General features: G+C 53.0%; 5 protein-coding genes across 5 annotated transcripts; 3 read left to right on the forward strand and 2 right to left on the reverse strand.

Annotated features, from left to right (window-relative positions):
- Nucleotides 1-452: 452 nt before the first annotated feature.
- Nucleotides 453-1,437, reverse strand: CCOS01_10202 (uncharacterized protein; the record flags this gene model as incomplete). Its single annotated transcript, XM_060458358.1, has 2 exons — nt 453-1,047; nt 1,103-1,437. 2 exons carry the CDS (start codon nt 1,435-1,437, stop codon nt 453-455), a joined length of 930 nt encoding a protein of 309 aa, XP_060311523.1.
- Nucleotides 1,438-2,362: 925 nt separating this feature from the next.
- Nucleotides 2,363-3,268, forward strand: CCOS01_10203 (uncharacterized protein; the record flags this gene model as incomplete). The annotated part of the gene is made up of 2 exons (XM_060458359.1): nt 2,363-2,485; nt 2,558-3,268. The coding sequence occupies 2 exons, from the start codon at nt 2,363-2,365 to the stop codon at nt 3,266-3,268; spliced, it is 834 nt and encodes a 277-aa protein (XP_060311524.1).
- A 1,886-nt stretch (nt 3,269-5,154) lies between these two features.
- On the forward strand, nt 5,155-8,579 carry CCOS01_10204 (cytochrome P450; the record flags this gene model as incomplete). Its single annotated transcript, XM_060458360.1, has 4 exons — nt 5,155-5,269; nt 5,357-5,475; nt 5,548-7,653; nt 7,707-8,579. The coding sequence occupies 4 exons, from the start codon at nt 5,155-5,157 to the stop codon at nt 8,577-8,579; spliced, it is 3,213 nt and encodes a 1,070-aa protein (XP_060311525.1).
- Nucleotides 8,580-10,419: 1,840 nt separating this feature from the next.
- Nucleotides 10,420-14,019, forward strand: CCOS01_10205 (male sterility protein; the record flags this gene model as incomplete). Its single annotated transcript, XM_060458361.1, has 6 exons — nt 10,420-10,707; nt 10,769-10,804; nt 10,865-11,552; nt 11,606-11,681; nt 11,735-12,219; nt 12,305-14,019. The coding sequence occupies 6 exons, from the start codon at nt 10,420-10,422 to the stop codon at nt 14,017-14,019; spliced, it is 3,288 nt and encodes a 1,095-aa protein (XP_060311526.1).
- Nucleotides 14,020-14,467: 448 nt separating this feature from the next.
- Nucleotides 14,468-16,526, reverse strand: CCOS01_10206 (multicopper oxidase; the record flags this gene model as incomplete). The annotated part of the gene is made up of 5 exons (XM_060458362.1): nt 14,468-14,902; nt 14,955-15,939; nt 16,004-16,085; nt 16,144-16,222; nt 16,275-16,526. 5 exons carry the CDS (start codon nt 16,524-16,526, stop codon nt 14,468-14,470), a joined length of 1,833 nt encoding a protein of 610 aa, XP_060311527.1.
- Between the last annotated feature and the right edge of the window lie 3,170 nt (nt 16,527-19,696).

Consider the following 19,696-nt stretch of genomic DNA (forward strand, 5'->3'; position numbering starts at 1 on the left):
ACTTGGGCCGCTTTGGTAGAAGCACATGCAAGAGTCAAGACGGCTCTCAACAATCTCAAGTATCCGTACGGATATGAGAGATAACGAATCCTGTGTTATAATATGAGCTCGACGTTCGGAAACATGCCGAAATGAGCGAGTAGAGAATGAAGCGCTAGTACAATAATTACGGAGTAAATCGGCCCTTAATTAAGTAAAGAACTTGACTATGAGAGCAGGATTAATGGTTAAGCGCTCATTGGGTGGTGGGCCGTTGCTTGTCATGGCTACCAAATTCATAAAATCATCACATGTATTCAAGACTCTTCCATGGCAAGGCAAAATGTGAAATCAGAGTAGTGATTTAGACGATATTACAAATGAGTTTCATTGTGATACGAACGAAATGGAAGTTACAATCTTCAATTTTGCGTTCGTAGAAAGTTGAAACTAAGCCAGCGCGTGACATGCCTTCAGATCTTCGACCTAAGTATCTCCGGTTTCCACCAAGGATAGAATGAGAAATCACTCCTATCAAATTCCCCAGAAAACTCTGCCTGTCTTTTTTCCATGAAGCTTGTCAGACCTTCCACGTTGTCCTTGGACCCAAAGGACGTGATAAACACCTTGGAGTCCAAGTCATGGGTCTCCTCCGGGGTATCAGGACAATACAGCATCATGTCCCTCATCAGCTTGGTACTCATGATGGAAGTATTCTCAGCAACATCGGTAGCAAGCTCGATGGCATACCTCACAGTTTCGTCGGGAGTAGGAAGCAGCTTAGAAAATAGTCCGCTAACGAGGGGGTCGGAGGCCGTGTAAGTGCTTCCTGTTGTGACAATGTGGTTTGCCTTTGAGAGGCCGATGAGTTTGGGGAGGTAAAAGGCGCTGACGGACTCCATCGTCAATCCGCGTCGTGCAAAAGGCATGTTGATTTTGGCATCCTGCCAGGCAACTCGGATCGCGGCTGATAAGATTGACGTAGCTCCGAACCCTGCAGCGCCTCCATTTACGGCGACGATGGTTGGCTTCGAACATTCTGAGATGGCCAGAGCTACACGTCCACCACTGCGGTGATATTGTTAATTGGCATCTTGGGCCGAGGGTACGGGGCGCGACTCACGGATCTTTCCACTGATTCATCGCATCTGGATTCTGTTTGATCTTCATTAGCCCCCCTGGGCCCTCTGAAAGGTCCATTCCTGCACAGAAGGATTTGCCGGCGCCGGTCAGGACGACAACTCTGACGCGGTCGTCCCCGTCTATGATGTTGAACACGGAGACCAACTCTTCTAGGATGTTTCCGTTGACGGCATTGTGTCTCTCCGGGCGGTTCAGAGTCACGACTATGACCTTGGTAACGGCCGGAGCATCGTGGGGTACGTGGCTGACGACGATGTCTTTGTAGTTCAGTGACGAGTACGAGTCCGGGACCTGAGGAACTGTTGCATGAGACATTGTGAGATGACCCGTCGTTACTGCTTCTGATTCAAATGGCTCACAATTTGACGTTGCTATATGTAGGGTCTGTTTCTGATAGTTATCAACAATGACTTTGTGTCTGGATACTCCAGCACCGCAGAAATATGGCGGTTGATATAACAAATACGGAAGGTTTGTGTAGCCAGCCTGATCTATTCAAACTCAGGCCGTAGCCCGACAAAGCCTCGGTACATGCGGGCAATGAGAGTGTTGTCATCCCCCAAGGAAGATTTAACAATCATCAACTGTGTTTCATCTGGGTAACTCCGCAGGCTCGTGAATCGTTCTAAACTATACTCATTCGCGATACGCCCTCAATTTGATGCAATCACCGCCGAACGATAAATGTTACTCTACTAAGAGTCTAGCTGAGCCATGTTGAACTCACAGAACGGGCTTCTCCGTCTGATGCAAGTCAACCCTGAGCTCAAGGGCCCACATCCAGCCGAGGGCCGTTTGTCTCTTGACTCGAAGGGGCCATCTTTCCGTCAGAAGAACTTTCTGTATAAACCAAGAATCATCAATTTTCAACGCGGCTTTGGCATCTACTTTGGGCAATGACCCGTTGCCGTTCCTTGAGGCTCCCAGGCGGGGTGCATGTACTTGGTCTCGCCGAGCACTCAGTTTAGTTGTCGATGGATGAAGCTCTCAACAACTAGCTAGAGGATATCCCAACAAACGTGGGTCGTTTTTCATATTTGAGAATAACGAAGAGATGGAAATGCCCAAGATGGGGCTTCACTTCAAAGTTATTTAATCGAGTCCAACGCCGAAAGGGGCGAACGAACAACCTCGCTGGAAATCGAGATCGGCAACATTCCAAACCCACTGAAGCAACGGGGTCTATTCAAGCAAAATCTGTCGAAGTGCCTATATCCATAGTCGCTACGAGTTGTACACTATGGCGGGTCTTTGGAACGATTTGGTCTCTTGCGGACAGATGGCCTTGTCGCTTCTAAGCGTTAGATCATTCTTGATAGGATTGGCCCTCGCCAACATCAAGAACTGGCACTTTGTCTGGACCGTAAGTGGGAACAACGGACACCTCTGACCAAGCTTCCACGAAGAGTTCTCGTAGCTAAATCACATCTCGCAGATCCGATTCCTACGCGCCTTTATCCGACGTCTAACAGACTCCGCGCTGCCGAAGCACCTAAGCTCACGATGCCTCTTCCTCCCAGCCATTTCCGCGACGCGATCGCCGCTGTTGGAATGTGATTACAACATGCATAAGTCCAACTCGACTTACTTCACAGACCTCGACATGTCTCGCGGCAACATCAGTCTGGTGCTCTTCCGGGAACCTTTCAACCCGTTCCCGGGACCTAAACACTTCATCATGATCCTCGGCGGCGCACAGTGCGTCTGGCGTAAGGAGATTGCGCCTTACGAAAAGTACGAGCTGTGGACGCGGGTGTTGTCGTGGGACGAGAAGTGGATATATCTCGTGTCACACTTTGTCGAAGCAGATGTATTCGTGCCGGGGGAGTACGCGATGCAACCAGGCCCGAGGGAAAAGAAGAACAAATACGGAGGAATTGAGGCTAAAGATCCTCAAAAGGCTGTCTTTGCATCGTCAATTGCTAGATACGTTTTCAAGAACGGCCGAAGAACGGTGCCTCCCGAGCAGGCCTTGTCTAGATGTGGCTTGCTGCCGGCCGACGAAGCCAAGTCGGCCGAAGTGGAACGGCTTAGATTGAAATGGCTGCCCGTAGCCCAGCTCAAATCCGGCTGGGATTCCGTGCATGGTCTTTTCGAGCCTGGTGAGCTCGCTCTCGGCAGATACACCGACCTCTGGTGGCGATGAAGCAGATTTTCTCAGCTTCGCACTCAATCCAATAGCTTTAGACTTCGAGAAAGCCTTAGTTGCATTTAGAGCGGGAAGACAATTCCCTGCGAAAGGCAGCTGTAGCCCTGCGATTGTGAACTCTCGCGGAGACATCCATAGTTTGGGTTGTGGCTAAATGTCGATCGAGGAGGTTAATTCATGCAGAGTTTGCCCTATTATCGAACCACTCTCTGGATCATGCATAATCCCTCGAAAGAGCCCGAAAGCCTCAGCTCATATGGCGTAAATCACAATTTGAGACATATTGTCACCAGCACTTGAAATACAAAAACCTCGATTGGCTCTATCGTGATTCAACCAATTCTCCAGGAAAACCGACATCCAAAACTCCATCCTAGTCCCGCAGGAGTTGGGAGCTTGGGTCCAAAGGCCGGCGGTGAATTCGTGCTTACATCCCACTTCCTGGCCTGCATGGAACTAGCTTCGTGTACGTGTCAGCGCACCGGATCCTTTCCTGATCTGCGCCGCTGCAGTCCTAAACTCTCGTGCTCCAAGTCCGTACACTGACGCGCCAAGAAGGCGTCTCCCTGCGTCATGGTGTCTCTGTTCCCCGCAAACAGGCAAGCGAGAACGAACGTACGAGAGGGAATGCAAGGTCGCGTGGGGTTACGTTGGCAGTGGTGGAATTGACGATGAGTCGCTGACGGACGAGTACTTTTCTAGTGTTCCGTACAAAGGGCAGCCGCTTTCAACGGAAGCCTCACTGGACTCCGAGAGGACTCCATCATCAATGGCGGGCGCACGGCGTCATGTCCGCCAAACGAACCCGTTGACTGCCTTGACCCGGGGCGGGAGGGCAAAAAGCATCGGTTTGGCCGACGGAGCGGGATGGGGCAACTCGACGGCCGGTAAATGGGCTGCAAGAATTCGCCGTAATAACGGCGGCAGCTGTCCATTGCTGCGCCGTAGATGCACGCAGGTGACGGATCTCGGGACTAAACCACCCTGGCGGCCTTAGTCTTGGGATCCAATGGGTTGGGAGGTGGGTGGCGCCGTGGTAGCACACGGGTGGGTGCCGGTGGGCGGGCGCGTTGGTTTCTGGTTAGATTCGCACTGGGAATGGTCTCATCAGTCGGTCTCTTCGGCACTGATTCTATGAGATCCGTCTAATCATTAAACGAAGTGCCTTCACGTTATTAGACAGTACATAGAGTATTATGGACCAAGATCGCGGGACGAGGATGCCAAATCCGTCTCGTTGCATGGGGGGGACGGGAGTGAAAAGAACCCCTGGCTTCACCGCCCACCAACAAATGCAACACTCCAAGAGTCCATAGAGCCCCCCGACTCAGTGGCCAAGTGTCACTGCTTACTTTGCTGGCATTCCATAGGGCAGAGAACGCTTGAAGCAAGTCGGCGCGGAATTGGACTGGCGCCGAATGCCATGTTTCACTAGAGACGGGGACGGACGGGATGGCCGAGCTGGGCTACGAAGCTGGCTCGAATCCGCACGATTGCGTTCATCTCGACCATTGAGATGACCGGGATTGGCCCACCTGTCGCTCAACTTGCCGTGAGGGAAAAAAGTGGGAAAATGGGAAATCTTTTTTCGGCCATGATATCAGCGTTCATCCTCGTGCTCCACGCATGAGAATGGGACCGAGGCATAACGCTTGACAAGCTCGAGAGATTAGCCACATACATGAATTGGAGGGGCTCAGGCGATTCTCGAATTTGAATATTATCAGGCCGATATCCCCTCCTGTTGCTTGATTTTGTCTCACCACATAGAAGCATTCAAATCTCTCAGTTAGCTGACTGACCAACAACGCTCGAGGACCAAGACCACACCCTCGACACTCACAATATACGCATACGAATAGATAAACACATACATACACAACATGTCGGAAACAGTACCGATCCCAGAGCCCGGCGGACTGCCATTCCTCGGCAACCTCAACGAAATCGACTCTGAATTTCCCCTAGGATCTATGATGTCTCTTGCGGACCAGTATGGTGAGTGATGAACCCCCTGACTCATGCGAGCCAGACCCTCTTATTTTATCCATGGCGTGCAGCTGACAGTGACATGCGCCCCTGAAGGCGAGGTTTACCGATTGAGATTCCCAGGACGTTCAATTGTCCTGGTCTCGACACAGCAGCTCGTGAATGAAACTTGCGATGAGAAGCGGTTCAAGAAGTCCGTGAACTCGGCATTAAATGTGAGTTTGCCAAGCTAGACTCATATCATTAGTCTGTACATGTTCACGGTGGTCATACTCATTCCCGAATAGCAAGTCAGAGCAGGTGTCCACGATGGACTCTTCACAGCGAAAATGGGCGAGGAGAACTGGGGCATCGCTCACCGCGTGCTCATGCCCGCCTTCGGCCCTCTTTCGATTCGCGGCATGTTCGATGAGATGCACGACATCGCTACCCAGCTGGCATTAAAATGGGCGCGATACGGCCCCGAATCGGCAATCATGGTGACGGACGATTTCACGCGATTGACGCTCGACACATTGGCCCTATGCTCAATGGGATACCGATTCAACAGCTACTACTCACCCGTTCTTCATCCCTTCATTGAGGCCATGGGCGACTTTTTGACCGAAGCCGGTAACAAGTCGCGTCGTCTCCCGCTCCCGGCCATGTTCTACAGCGCAAAGGACCAGAAGTTCCAGCAGGACATTGACACCCTCAGAACCACGGCCAGAGAAGTTCTCGAGTCAAGAAAGGAAGGGAAGAGCGATCGCCGGGATTTGCTCACGGCCATGCTCGAGGGAGTTGACCCGAAGACCGGCAAGAAGATGACGGACGAGAGTATCATGGATAACTTGATCACATTCCTCATCGCCGGTCACGAAACGACGTCAGGACTCTTGTCATTCGCTTTCTACCAGCTGCTGAAGCACCCCGAGGCGTACCGCAAGGCCCAGCAGGAGGTCGACGACGTTGTTGGAAAGGGACAGATCAAGGTTGACCACATGTCTAAGCTGCCCTACATCAACGGTGTGCTCCGCGAGACCCTGCGTGTCAACGCCACGATCCCCGTCTTCTCAGTTGAGGCCTTTGAAGATACCGTGCTTGGTGGCAAGTACCCCGTGGCCGCAGGCGAGACCATTGTCAACCTCCTTGCCAAATCCCAGCTCGATCCCCTAGTCTTCGGCGAGGACGCCAACGAGTTCAAGCCCGAGCGCATGATGGACGAGAACTTCAACCGCATCACCAAGGAGTTCCCCAACTGCTGGAAGCCGTTCGGCAACGGCATGAGAGGATGCATCGGTCGCCCCTTTGCCTGGCAAGAGGCCCTTTTGGTCATGGTCATGCTTCTCCAGAACTTCAACTTTGTGCTGGACCCCAACTACCACTTTGGCGTCAAGCAGACCCTTACCATCAAGCCCAAGGACATGCACATGCGCGCCATCCTTCGCGACAACCTCACTCCGACGACTCTGGAGCGCCGCCTGGCCGGTCTCGCCGAGCCCGAGAAGCCCGCCGAGCAGGCCAAGGCCAACGGAGCTGCCGCCGGCGCCGAGACGGGAATGCCTTTGACGATCCTCTACGGATCCAACAGCGGAACCTGCGAGGCTTTGGCGCAGCGCGTTGCCTCCGATGCCGCATCCCACGGCTTCCGCGCCACCAAGATCGACTGCCTGGACAGCGCCAACGGCAGCCTTCCTACTGATCAACCCGTTGTTATCATCACAGCGTCGTACGAGGGCCAGCCTCCCGATAATGCTGGCCACTTCGTGGCCTGGATCGAGGGACAGGACAAGGCCAAGTCCCCTCTCAAGGATGTCTCCTACGCCGTCTTTGGCTGCGGCCACAAGGATTGGGTTCAGACTTTCCACCGTGTTCCCAAGTTGGTCGACACTACCCTCGAGCAGCTCGGTGCGACTCGTTTGGCCGAAGTTGGTCTGACGGATGTATCGAGCGGCGAGGTCTTCACCAACTTTGAGTCATGGGAGGATGACACTCTCTGGCCCTCATTGACCAACAAGTACAAGACAACTTCCTCTGCCGAGGACAGCAAGACCAAGGGACTGGGTGTTGTCATCAGCAACCCCAGAACCTCGACCCTGCGCCAGGACGTCAAGGAGGCCACCGTCACCAAGACCGCGACGCTCACCAAGGGCAGCGACCCCAAGAGCATCAAGAAGCATGTTGAGATCAAGCTCCCCGAGGACATGACCTACACTGCTGGCGACTACCTTGCCGTTCTGCCCATCAACCCCAAGGAGACTGTCTACCGTGCCATGCGTCGTTTCCACATCGCCCGTGATGCCCACCTTAGCATCAAGACTGACGGACCTACCTCTCTCCCTGTCGATACTTCCGTGCCCGCCAACGACCTCTTGAGCTCTTACGTTGAGCTTTCGCAGCCTGCTACTAGAAGAGTAAGAACCATCCTTTTTACGTACCGTAACCATCGATACTAACGATATTGCAGAACATCCTTGTTCTCGCAGAGCACGCAAAGGACGAGGCCACCAAGACCGAGCTGAACCGCCTCTCAGGCGATGCCTACGCAGACGAGGTCAGCGGCAAGCGTGTCTCCGTCCTTGACCTCCTTGAGCGCCACCCCTCCATCGACCTGCCGATCGGCGTCTTCTTGTCCATGATGCCCCCGATGCGCGTCAGACAGTACTCCATCTCCTCTTCGCCGATGGCGCACCCAAACAACGTCACCCTGACCTTCTCCGTCCTCAACGAGCCCTCTCTCTCAGGCCAGGGCCCCTACATCGGCGTCGCCTCCTCCTACCTCGACTCCCTCGCCGAGGGCGACAGCCTCCACGTCTCCATCCGCCCATCCCACGCCGCCTTCAGCCTCCCCACCGATGCCGAGAACACGCCCATGGTCTGCGTCGCCGCCGGCACCGGTCTCGCTCCCTTCCGCGGCTTCATCCAGGAGCGCGCCACCATGCTCGCAGCGGGCCGCACCCTGGCGCCCGCGCTGCTCTTCTTCGGATGCCGTTCGCCCGAGGAGGACGATCTGTACCGCGACGAGTTTGACAAGTGGGAAGAGATGGGTGCCGTCTCTGTCCGGCGCGCGTTCAGTCGCGATTGCGATAAGAGTGAGGGATGCAAGCACGTGCAGGATCGCATGTGGCAGGATCGTGAGGAGCTCGTCGACTTGTGGAAGAAGGGTTCCAAGGCGTACGTTTGTGGCTCGCGTGGTGTGGCTGAGTCTGCCAAGGAGACAATGCTCAAGATCAAGGTTGAGATGGAGAAGGCTAGGGGTGTGGAGACGGACGAGGAGAGCATCAAGGAATGGTTTGAGGCGCTGAGGAATATCCGCTACGTGACGGATGTGTTTGATTAGACGTTAAAAAAGTCGAAGGCGTATGGGATTTCATTACATCGTCATACTATAGAAGGGGATCGGAGTTGGGGGGCATTGGTTACAAGCATGTAATACCAGGTGGAACAAGCAAATTGATTACCTTGAATTCGTGGTTCAGCATTCCCTTGACCAACATGAGCCTCCACTGCATCAACAAGATCCGAGACCGAGATATCAAGGTACGTAAGTTTTCAATGATCCACCGCTTGCTAAACGTGATAGATGAACGCACAAACACGATCGGCCCATTCATTAAAAGCGAAAGCTGACAGTCTCATCAAGTAATTGGGAACCGGCGCCTCCCCGTTCACGGCGAGACGGAGCTCGCGCTCCACTTCCTCCGACGGACAGTCCAATGGAACCAATTTGACTTCGGCCACTGAAACTCAAACCAGATGCCGGAAGTCCGGACGCGGGAGAAGGACAAGCATTGCCGATGCGATTCGGCGCGACTAAAGAACGTTAACATGTGGACCGTGGGGGGCCTTAACAAGTGCCGATGCCGTCCTGCAGGTGTCCCCGGATTCCTAGACTTGGAGGTCCCATTTTCTGCGTATCATAAACGGTGTCTTGGCGTTAGATTTGTTGCTCCTTCGGGAGCCTGGGCCGAGTTTGGTATCTGGTTCCGGCGCTACATTTAACGTCCTTCGAGTTTGTAACAAATGAGTGAGATCTTTGCATGTTGCATTGCAGAAACTAGTGCTTTGGAAGCTTCAAAAGCTTCCATGAAGGTTTGTTCTCTTGTTTATCTACTTTGCGAGCTGCTGAAATTACTTACTTCACCGGCAATATTTTCTGGCCAACCTCTATGGCCTCTCGCGTCGATCGAAAGCTTCACTCTACACTGTCTGGCGTGAAGCTATGGCCAATATGTAGAGCTTCCCCGCACGAGAAAGATTAAATTGCCGAGGCGTCGGGGAGATCTTGAGCGAGTCAGTAGCTCAGACGAAACGTTGTTGTCTCTCATATTGCAAGCATATTGCAAGGTAGAGCTACATCGTTGATTTCTCTCAGGAAACTAGAAACGAGCCTTGACTTGATCGCATCCGAGAGCTTCGACGTCTTCCCCGAGCTCGAGAAGCGGCCATTCTGTGTGGAACGGGTTTTTAGATGGCGAGTGGTTCAATCTCAAGGCTGGCCTTTTCGAGGAATCATCCTACCGTCAGCTATGGCGTCCAGGATCGGCCCAAAGCTGGCCCAGGACAAAGCCTAGACAAGGAAGATGGCTTCCATCGCGCTCACTCGAAGTATAGATACTTCTCAGTCATATGATCTATCGGGAATAATGTCGATGTTGTTGTTCATCGTCTCATATCCGGACGCCATGCACTTGAGAAGAGCCGTGGGCTGCCATCTCCTCGTTCACTCGTCCAAAAACTTGAGTACGTCACAATTCGGCGCCGAATGATCGAGGCTTTATGCGAAGACGGTCCCGAAAATATCATTCCTATCGGCTGATTTATCCTGCCATCCACGCTGATAAGCGGCCGAAACGGAAAGTTAGACCTACCCTCCGACCGAGGCTGCCGCTGGTGGAACTCTGTAACAACCGCAACTACGTTGTGTTCAGAACGCCGGAGAGGGCATCCCAATAGATAGACTCTTGCGGGTTTAAAGTCTCTTTGTTATCTCCCCCTCAAAATGCTTAGAAATACCACGATTCGTCACGTGTCGTCTTAACTTTCAGACTGCAACCGAGGAATTGGAAACAGTATATGAGTGCGCTTTGGTCTCGTCGATTTCTGGAGTTCGGGAGTTGGTATGGTGCGTCTATGAAGCCATGCTCTACCCTTACTTATCATCATCGACGAAAATCACAATGGCCACAACTACCGTTCAAGTCACGGAGCCGAGGACTCTCTCCGTCTGTGGACAGCGGACTTTCCCGTCCATCATTGACGAGAGGGCTGTTTACGAGCCTAACCTGACGTGTTTCTCAACGCCATACACGTCGGAGCCCCGGGATGGGTGGAGAGTTGTCACCTACAGAGATTTTGCGAATGCTATCAACTACATCACGCACTTCCTTCTAGACAACTGCGGAGTTCCTGCGCCAAACACGTTTCCGACAATTGCCTACATTGGCCCAAATGATGCCAGATACTGCGTGCGTGGACGGCCAAAATCTTCTGTCTGATCTGCTGGACCCCTAGCTGACGCGATGGTAGATCATGACCGTTGCCTGCATCAAGGCAGGATACAAGGTCAGCTTCTCCTTGGACTAGTTTGATATGTACACAGTTTGCTGACACGATACCGAGCAGGCCCTATTCGTGTCTCCTAGAAACCCTCTCGAGGCACAGTTGAATCTGTTCAAGCTATCTGACTGCCGACTGGTGGTGCGTCCGCCATCACACCAGTCTGTTGTCGAATTCTGGGTAAAACACTGGGACATGAAGCAGATCGAGATCGAGCCTCTGCACGATGTTCTCTCCAAGCCCCAAGTACCAAACGTACCGTACACAAAAACTGCTGCAGAGGCAGAGTGGGATCCTTTCCTTGTCCTCCACACCAGCGGTAGCACAGGTCTCCCAAAGCCTATTGTCACCAAGCATGGCTCCATCGCCTTGACGGATGCGCAGCACCAGTTCCCGGAATGGAATGGCACGATCCCCATCGCGCGGGCAATGGAGTCGCTGGCGGACGTACACTTCAGTCCCAGTGAGTACTATGAGTGCACCACCGACTATTATTCACGGAAGCTTACACGTTCAGTGCCATTATTCCACGCCGGAGGCGTCTATGGGTTCATTGGGACTGCGGTTCTCAGCAACAAGCCCATCATCTTCCCGTTCCCTGACCGCCCACTTACACCTGATCTTACCATCGAGATTCTCAAAGCGACGGGTGCGAAGAGCGCGGCGCTACCTCCATCTCTACTCGAGGAGATGGTCCATCGTCCAGATCAAATTGAGGTACTGAAGAAGCTTAACTTTGTTGGCTTCGGTGGAGGTACGTCCCCGTGAAGGACAGAAACCAGAGGTTGAGTACTTACAATGTGCTAGGTCCCCTCAACAAGGAGGCCGGTGACACTCTATATAGGAACGGTGTCAACTTGCTCAACATTATTGGTGCTACTGAGTATGTGTCTTCGAATCTTTGAATCTCAAGAAGCATCACGCTGAGAATTTCAGGACTCTACCATTCTGCATCTATTATCAAAAGAACTCGGCACTGTGGCAGTACTTCATCTACAATGAGGAGCTTTCCGGTGTCGAGTTCCGGAAGGCCACGTCTGACGAGAACGTTTACGAGATGGTGATCACCAGAAAGTCGAAGCAGATCCCGATCCAGGGCATCTTCTACACGTTCCCCGATAGAGAGGAGTATGCCACGAGCGACTTATACAAGCCTCACCCGACACTGCCGCACCACTGGAAGTTTCACGGCCGTGCAGACAACATCATCAATCTTTCTAACGGGGAGAAGCTCAACCCCGTGAGAATGGAAGACATCATTGCCGGAAACCCCGCGGTGAAAGCTGCCCTCATAGTAGGAGCACAGAAGTTCCAGCCAGCTTTAATCGTAGAGCCCTTTGTGCAGCCAAAGACGGACGAGGAGATTGACGACTTGATTGACCGCATCATGCCGCAAGTTGCCGAGGCTAATGAGACAATTGGTAAGTCTCTCCACTACATCCAAACTAACGTCACTTACACCCATCCATCCTTAAAGAAAACGTAGCGCTGACACGGGAATAAAAGCTACGCACGGTCGGATCGTTCGGCACTTGATCACCGTGTCCAATCCCGAGAAGCCGTTCCTGATGGCGGACAAGGGCACCCTCAAGAGATCGGCGACAATCAAGCTTTACGCCGATGAGATCGAAGAGCTCTACGCTAATCCGAGAGAGGTTCCCCTCTCGAAGGTGCCGCGCCTCGATCTGAGCTCCCAGGCCGCGCTTAGCAAGTCCGTCGAGAAGCTCCTCCGCGAGCACCTCGGCGTCCCCCACTTGGAGTCTGACACTGATTTCTTCGCTGCGGGCATGGACTCGTTGCAAATCATTGCTTCTGCACGTTTCATTACTGCTAGTCTGCGCGCTACGAATAAGCATTACAGTGATACGACTATTGAGGCCCGCGATATGTATACTCACGTTAGTCCTCACCAGCTTGCTGGTCACATTTTGCGATCTGGACAGGGCAAGGCCAATGGTAGTACTGCGAGTGAAAGCGAGAATCACCAAGCAATGGACAGGCTATACCAGAAGATTCGGCAGAACCTGATTCACGCCAAACCTGGACGCCCTGAGCCAGCAAAGGAGCAGCAGACTGTCATTCTCACCGGATCCACCGGAAACATGGGATGCTACCTGCTCGATGAGTTGATTCGCAACCCACACGTCAAGAAGGTCGTTTGCTTCAACAGGTCAATCGACGGTGGTGCTGGAAAGCAGGCCAACGCCATGAAAGAGCGTGGCCTAGCCTATCCAGGAGAGAGCGGCAAGGTCGAATTCTTCCACACCAACTTGTCGCAACCCAACATGGGGTTGTCGCAAGAGGTCTACTCTCGCCTCCTTAAAGAGGCGGACCGCATCGTTCACAACGCTTGGGCTGTCAACTTCAACATGCCTCTCGATGCGTTTGAACCGCACATCAAGGGTTGTCGCAACTTGGCTGACTTTGCTGCCACGGCAGAGAAGCGTGTCGTGCTGGTGTTCGTGTCGACCATTGGTACCACTAGCAAATGGGATGCAAGCCGTGGACCGGTCCCGGAGAAGTCCCTGCGGGAATACGGTATTTCAGGTCTTGGATATGGCCAGAGTAAGCTGATCTCTAGCATGGTCCTCGAGGACGCCGCCCAAGTCGGAGACTTCCCTCTGGCTATCGTTCGTGTTGGTCAGATTGCTGGGCCGCTTGCTGATGGCGGCGCTTGGAGCCGCCAAGAGTGGCTGCCCTCCATTATCGCGAGCAGTCTTGTTCTCAAGGCGTTGCCGAGACACCTATCCGGTATGAACACGACCGCCTGGGTCCCGGTTGAGACAATGTCGAAAATGATCCTGGATATCGGCGGCCTGACTGAGGAGTCGAAAGACTACCACGAGGGATACTTCCACGGCAGCAACCCCTCCATCACAACATTTGAGAAGCTGGTCCCGGCTATCCAGCAATACTACGGAAGGAATCAACTTCCTGACCTCATCCCCTTCAAGGAATGGGTAGAGAGATTGGAAGCAAGTCGTACTGCACCCGGAGCGCTTGGCGCTGATCGAAACCCAGGCTTAAAGCTGGTCGACTTCTATCGAGGCGCTGCTTCTGCGGGAGAAAATATACCGAACACGAGGACACACGATACTACGAGAACTGTGGCTTGCAGTCCTGCGCTCCGCTCGGTTGGACCTGTGACGCCGGAGTTGATGGCTCATTGGTGCAGACAGTGGAAGTTTGAGAGCCCTTCGGCTCGTGTCGGTCGTTTGTAGAGGCCTAGATCTTGGGTTAGAAATGTATTTTACAAATTGAATATAAGTCATCAAGGACAAAATCTCGTTCAAAACATGTGCCAGACCTTTGGTCAACTTGTCGCAACGTACAGCGCTACGAGGCATACAAATGCAATGGCAAGCATCTGTGCCTAACAAGACGGGGTTAGTATTTCTCAAGATCGAATCGAGGTATCATGCCATCCTGAGGGAGACGAAGGTTGAACATGTACTATGTTTAGCACATAGGATTGCGAAGTAATAGTGACGATGATTAGCATGAATGTTATTTCTATCTATGATGCTCCTTCTTTCCCACAGTCATGACCATGCTCCGACCGCTACGCCACTCAATTTCCCACAAATGATCCAACAAGTAGACAATCAAGCAAACAGTCCATTACAATCTTTTGCAAAATTCCCATGAGTGATAACATCCAGGGCTTTTTTACATCTTGAGCTTACGCAGACCAGAGTCGGTCTGGGGGTAAGGAGCCTTCTTCGAGTACGTCTGCCACTGGTTGCACATATCATCCATATCCTGAGCCCGGACAGTATCCATAATCTTGTCAGTCTGCTCCAAGAACTGCACCGACAAACCCTGGCTGACGTGCCACGCAATGTGGCAATGGAACAGCCACGCGCCGGGGTTGTCCGTCTTGAAGGCGACAACGAGCCAGCCTCGGCCGGGGAGGGTGGTCACGTCGCGCCTGGTCGGGTTCTTGAAGTTTAGCTTGGAGACGTCGGTCTGCGCGTTGAAGCGGACGCCGTCGCCGCGGCCGCTGGAGGCCGGCTCGGAGTGGCCTAGGATGTAGAAGTCGTGGCCGTGAAGATGCATGGGGTGAGGGGCGGGGAACAGGTTCTCGACGACCCAGAATGCCCACTGTGATAATGTTAGCTGGTGGTGCCGGGATGGACGATACGGGGAAACTTACAGCATTGTCGGCGGGAACCTCGAAGACGTTGTAGTTGTCGGGGTAGTCGGTGCTGTTCTTGGCGAGGTAAGAAAGCGTCGGCTGGTCCCAGTTGATGTCCATGTTCTGGCCATTGACCTTCCAGAAGACCTGCTGAGTGCCGGTGGTCCTGCTCGTGTCTACGGTAATGTCAAGAGTATCATCTTGGGTCTTGGCGAACGATGTAGAGTTGACGTCGACGCTGTAGATGGGCTCAAAGTCCGTCTTGTCTTGGCACTGGGAATCGGTGGGCGCCTTGCCGGCATCCTTGGGCATGAGGCCGTTTGCCGCACCCTCATACTGGAAGATGGCAGCAGGCTTGTTCATGTTGGACGTGCCGCACAGTCTGTTGGACGGGAACGTGACGTTGAACCAGTACGCCTTGCTGGCGTCCTGGTCAGCGTCAATGATGACATCGTAGCGCTGGCCGACGGTCAGGTAGAGTGAGTCTGTCTCGAAGGGCTTGACAGGGACAAAGTCGGTTCCCGTCACCGTCATCTTGTGACCGACGAGGTTCACCGTGAAGGTATTGTCGACGGACATGTTGACGAGGCGGATCTTGTGAGACTTGCCCTTCTTGAGCGTCACGCGGGAGTAGTTGCCACCGCCGTTCTTGTTGATGTTGGTGCCGTTGAAGAGGATATTGTCACTGGCGGGAACGGCAGCGGGGGCAGTAAAGGTGGAGCGGATCTCGTCGGCAGACTTGTAATACCAATCCGTGATGGAGTAGGTGCCGAGGTCCTCGTCGTAGTTCTTGGAGGTAGGTCCATCGATCTGAATGGTACCGGCGATACCGTTGGCATACTGGTCGGAGAAATGCGAGTGGTACCATGATGAACCGTACTGCTCGGCACGCCACTCGTAGGTCTTGGTGGCTCCTGGCGGGATGGGGCACTCGGTGATACCGTTGACACCATCGTTCTGGTTGTTGTTCAGAAGTCGCAGGCCGTGCCAATGCATTGAGGTTCTGTGGGGTTGTCAGCGATTCAGTATCCTGGGGGTGGGTGCGCATTATAGCTGCTGTTACTTACCCATTCGTCCTCAAGTTGTTCACGACCCTGACCTTGATCTTATCACCCCAATTTGCCTTGATGTTCGGGCCAGGGAAGCCACCTATAAGGGCTTGAGTGAGCACACAACGGTGTGGAAGAAAGGAGAGATTGTAGCCTACCATTGATTAACATCGCCGTGTTCTTGGTCATGCCATCTTGACCTTGGAAAGAGGTGTGCTCGGTGAGAACCAAGTCATACTGTCCAACTTGTTAGCACGGCGTAACCCTCAGAGTACACGCGTCAACCAACCTCTCTCGTCACACCAGTATCTGGGATGGACTCCTCGTAAGCAGTCTTGATATCAAACCCTTCAACCCAACACTGTCTGTTGTCGGCAGTGTTGCAAGACTTAGGCCCTTGGTTAGAGTCCGCAGGGGTTGATGAGCCAGGCTGTGCGTTGTCCTGCCTCCTCGAGACACCAGTGTTGGACGACGGTGAGGGGACGGCTGCTGCTAGGCCATAGAGGAAGAAGAGCGCGCTCTTGGAGAGTGTTGACTTCATCTTGACTGTCTTCAGCTGATGCGTATGCCGAGGGCTATGAATATCTGCTCGAGTTGCCCTACATAGGAGTCAGTCAACGAGGATCCCGTTTCATGAAGTGGCACTCTAAGAGGAGGCGACTTACCTAGTCCACCCAGTATTATCTCTACCACAACCTTGTTCGTTCGACGTAACAAAAGAAGAGAAGAGCTTCCAGAAATTCCAACTCTTCAACGGTCGACGCAACCTTTAGATAAGGTAGAAAACCTGCGCTGTGATATTGGCCACCGCCTGATTAACCTTAGGAAAGAGGGCACGGTGCTGTCGTTCGGGGACGAACCGTGATCTAGCCTTTTAGGTCGAGCGTCGCGAAACGTAGGAAACTGTTAGATTTTGCGCCGCGGAAGGGAAGGAGCTCGTTCCTAGACACACCCACGTACCAACCAGAGAGCTTTATACCAAGGCGGGCGGCACCAATACGGCGGGTTAGTTTCAATATATTCGGGCTGAGGAGGGAAGGCAAAGGTAAGATGGGATGATGTTTGGAACTGTCTGAGTGGGAGTGAGCGTGTGTGTAGTTTACTGCGGTTGGATTGGATTGGATTGTGTGTAGTTCCTGACAGTCGGTCCCGGGTACCAAGCGGTCTTTGGGTCCATGGCCGCCTTAGTGGGCGGTTATCACGAGTGTCAGACAAGCCCGAGGTGGGTGACTCTGAATGCATGTTCGCTTCTACCCGGCAGCCGGAACCAAAGTCCGCTCTCCTGGTTACTGAGTACAGGTATGCGAGGGGGACCAGTTCAGACTGAAGGCAGGCTGCAAGGCGAGAAGCAATCTGAGGAGAGGTATGGGGGTTCAGGTTAGACGGCCGCCACCATGCAGCCCTCGGGCGGCCTTCGGGTTCGTATGACTTCCCGTTGTAACCAAGGGTATATCGGCATCAGAGAAAGAGATAGGCGCGTCTGCTGAGACGGAGGAGTCTCGCTTGGCGGTTGCATGATGATTCATCAGGAAACTCGAAAAGCCACAATCTCTTCGTCAGCTGCGCGTCTCTAAGCGCCGTTGGATGTTTCGCGACGTCTCTCTTATCGTCAAATCATGCGGCTCAAAGTTGAGAATCCTGTATGATATTCTCTAGTCGGTAGATCCTACGGCTCCTACCCCGGGATTTACCAAATATGAGAAAGTCGCCACAGCCTAGACCCCGTCTTCCCGTGTGGCAATCATGTCGCTGTTCAAGCTCCTTCATGTGCTTTCTCCAGCCCATAGTGTCGATTCGTCGAACGCAGCGGTCGTCTTCGGCCGTGTCTTGGCCCTGCGCAAGCAAAGCGTATCTTGCGTTTGGCAGCAAAAAGGTCTGAGCAGTGTGGCTATATCATGTATCAAAACCGCCGTCACCTCTCAAAATGTCGAGCGCTCGGCCACCGGCAAGCGGCAACGTGCATCTGTCGCCCCGCTATGTCCTCTCTCTACTCAGCTTCACAGTCCATTTCCCCCACGAACATTTCACCTCTGAGAAGAAAGGCTGAAGCTCGAAGCTAGGCACAGTGCCCCTCCAACCCTCGGCCGGCGCATGTGGCGCGGTCGACGGTCTTCAAAAATTGGCCGTGCGGATGTATGAGAAGGACTGCTGAGGGTTAGAGCATCGAAAACTTTGAAGGATTTCATCTTCTGCCCGAGGATCGAACCAAAACGTCTAAAACGACTTTGTTCGATGGGCGGGTAACCGATTTCTTCTCTTCCCTCGCCACATTGCTTTCTTACCTGAGGACTCAGCAAAGAAGACGTGCGGGTGTCAAATCTGACGTGAACCGCGGTGCTGGTATACGTTGGATGAGCGTTGTAAAGCATTCCGGAAATTCCCGTTCGCCTTCTTTGGTATGGCATTTATTCGTGGCGGGCGGAAGTGCGTATTTGAGATGTTTAAGCTAAGTAAAAGCTGCAGCCAAGTCGGCGAAGATGAGGCTCAAGTTGGACCCAATGACATTGCGATAGAGAATAATACGCGCTTGCGCTTTTATGAGGTCGGCGGACGGCTGTCTTTGAGTCCGACAAACCTGGTCAAGTGGGTTGGGAAACATGGGATGAACCAATTCCCAAGGGCTAGAGAACGGTCAGTGGTGGCGCAAACACCACCAGGCAAAACTTTTTGAAGAAACATGGTTCACTCGTGCTCAGAGGGCTCTCAGGCCTGCAGTTTTACACATTGTCTAGTTTGTCCAAACACGGTCAGTGATGGCCTCATGCTTTCAATCTTGGAAGAATCGAGAAAGAAGTCGGTCTGATCCGTGGAAATGGACCACCAGCGCTTGATATAAAGAGAGCGCAAGTGCACTCTGATTCTGGAGAACTAGGAAACCAAAAAGTCAAAAGTGGTGATAGCACAACCTGGTTTCGATCCAGGGACCTCTGGGTTATGAGCCCAGCGCTCTACCCCTGAGCTATTGTGCTTGATGATGGGTACTCGTTGATGTCGAGGGCGAGAGCACAAGGTGTTCATTAGGGCTTTGGATTTGTGGATCGTTCTCTGTTGAGTCACGATGTCTACAGTTTTGTGTGCTTGTGGGTGCGTTTGTGGGTCGTTGGTAAGCGCACGACTTGGCCTCAGGGCTGGAGTGAAATTGGCCTCACATCGTGTGAATTTAGGAGTTCGAGACATGTGGCATATGTGGGGAGAAACACCTGCCACTCCCTTGATGAGTTGCCTCAAGTTTGCCTGAGTTGCAAAGTCTGAATTCTTTTCTATGCCTAAGAAAGAAAAGTCGCACAGCATGTTTTGCTCAATGTGACGATCTGGGGTAAGGGTAAAGACAAATGCCCCGACCGGCTCCGTAAGCGGGCCCTGCTCTCGGTGATGTGGACCTTACCGACACGGATCATGATCGGGGCCTCCGGTCGCTGAGAGGGTGGGGCAATGGGATCATGCCATTGGATAACTGCTTTAAGTCGGGGGCCGAATCAGAAGTCCCTCGTTATCTTGATGTGGCGATTCGTAAGCAGTCATTCAATTGGTGCGCCTATGGGTTGGCGTTGAGAGAAATACCACGGTCCGAGGTGTTCGATGAGGAATCCAAGCCAAGGTTCGGGTTGACAAGCAACCAGCGTGTTGATACATAATATGTAGAACAGTACGATCTATTGAATTACCGTTAGTGAGGGAGATCACTACACTAACTCCACCGGCATTAAGCTC

This window comes from Colletotrichum costaricense, assembly GCF_030867565.1.
Source record: "Colletotrichum costaricense strain IMI 309622 chromosome Unknown Scaffold_10.1, whole genome shotgun sequence".
In the NCBI taxonomy this organism is placed as follows: Eukaryota; Fungi; Ascomycota; class Sordariomycetes; order Glomerellales; family Glomerellaceae; genus Colletotrichum; species Colletotrichum costaricense.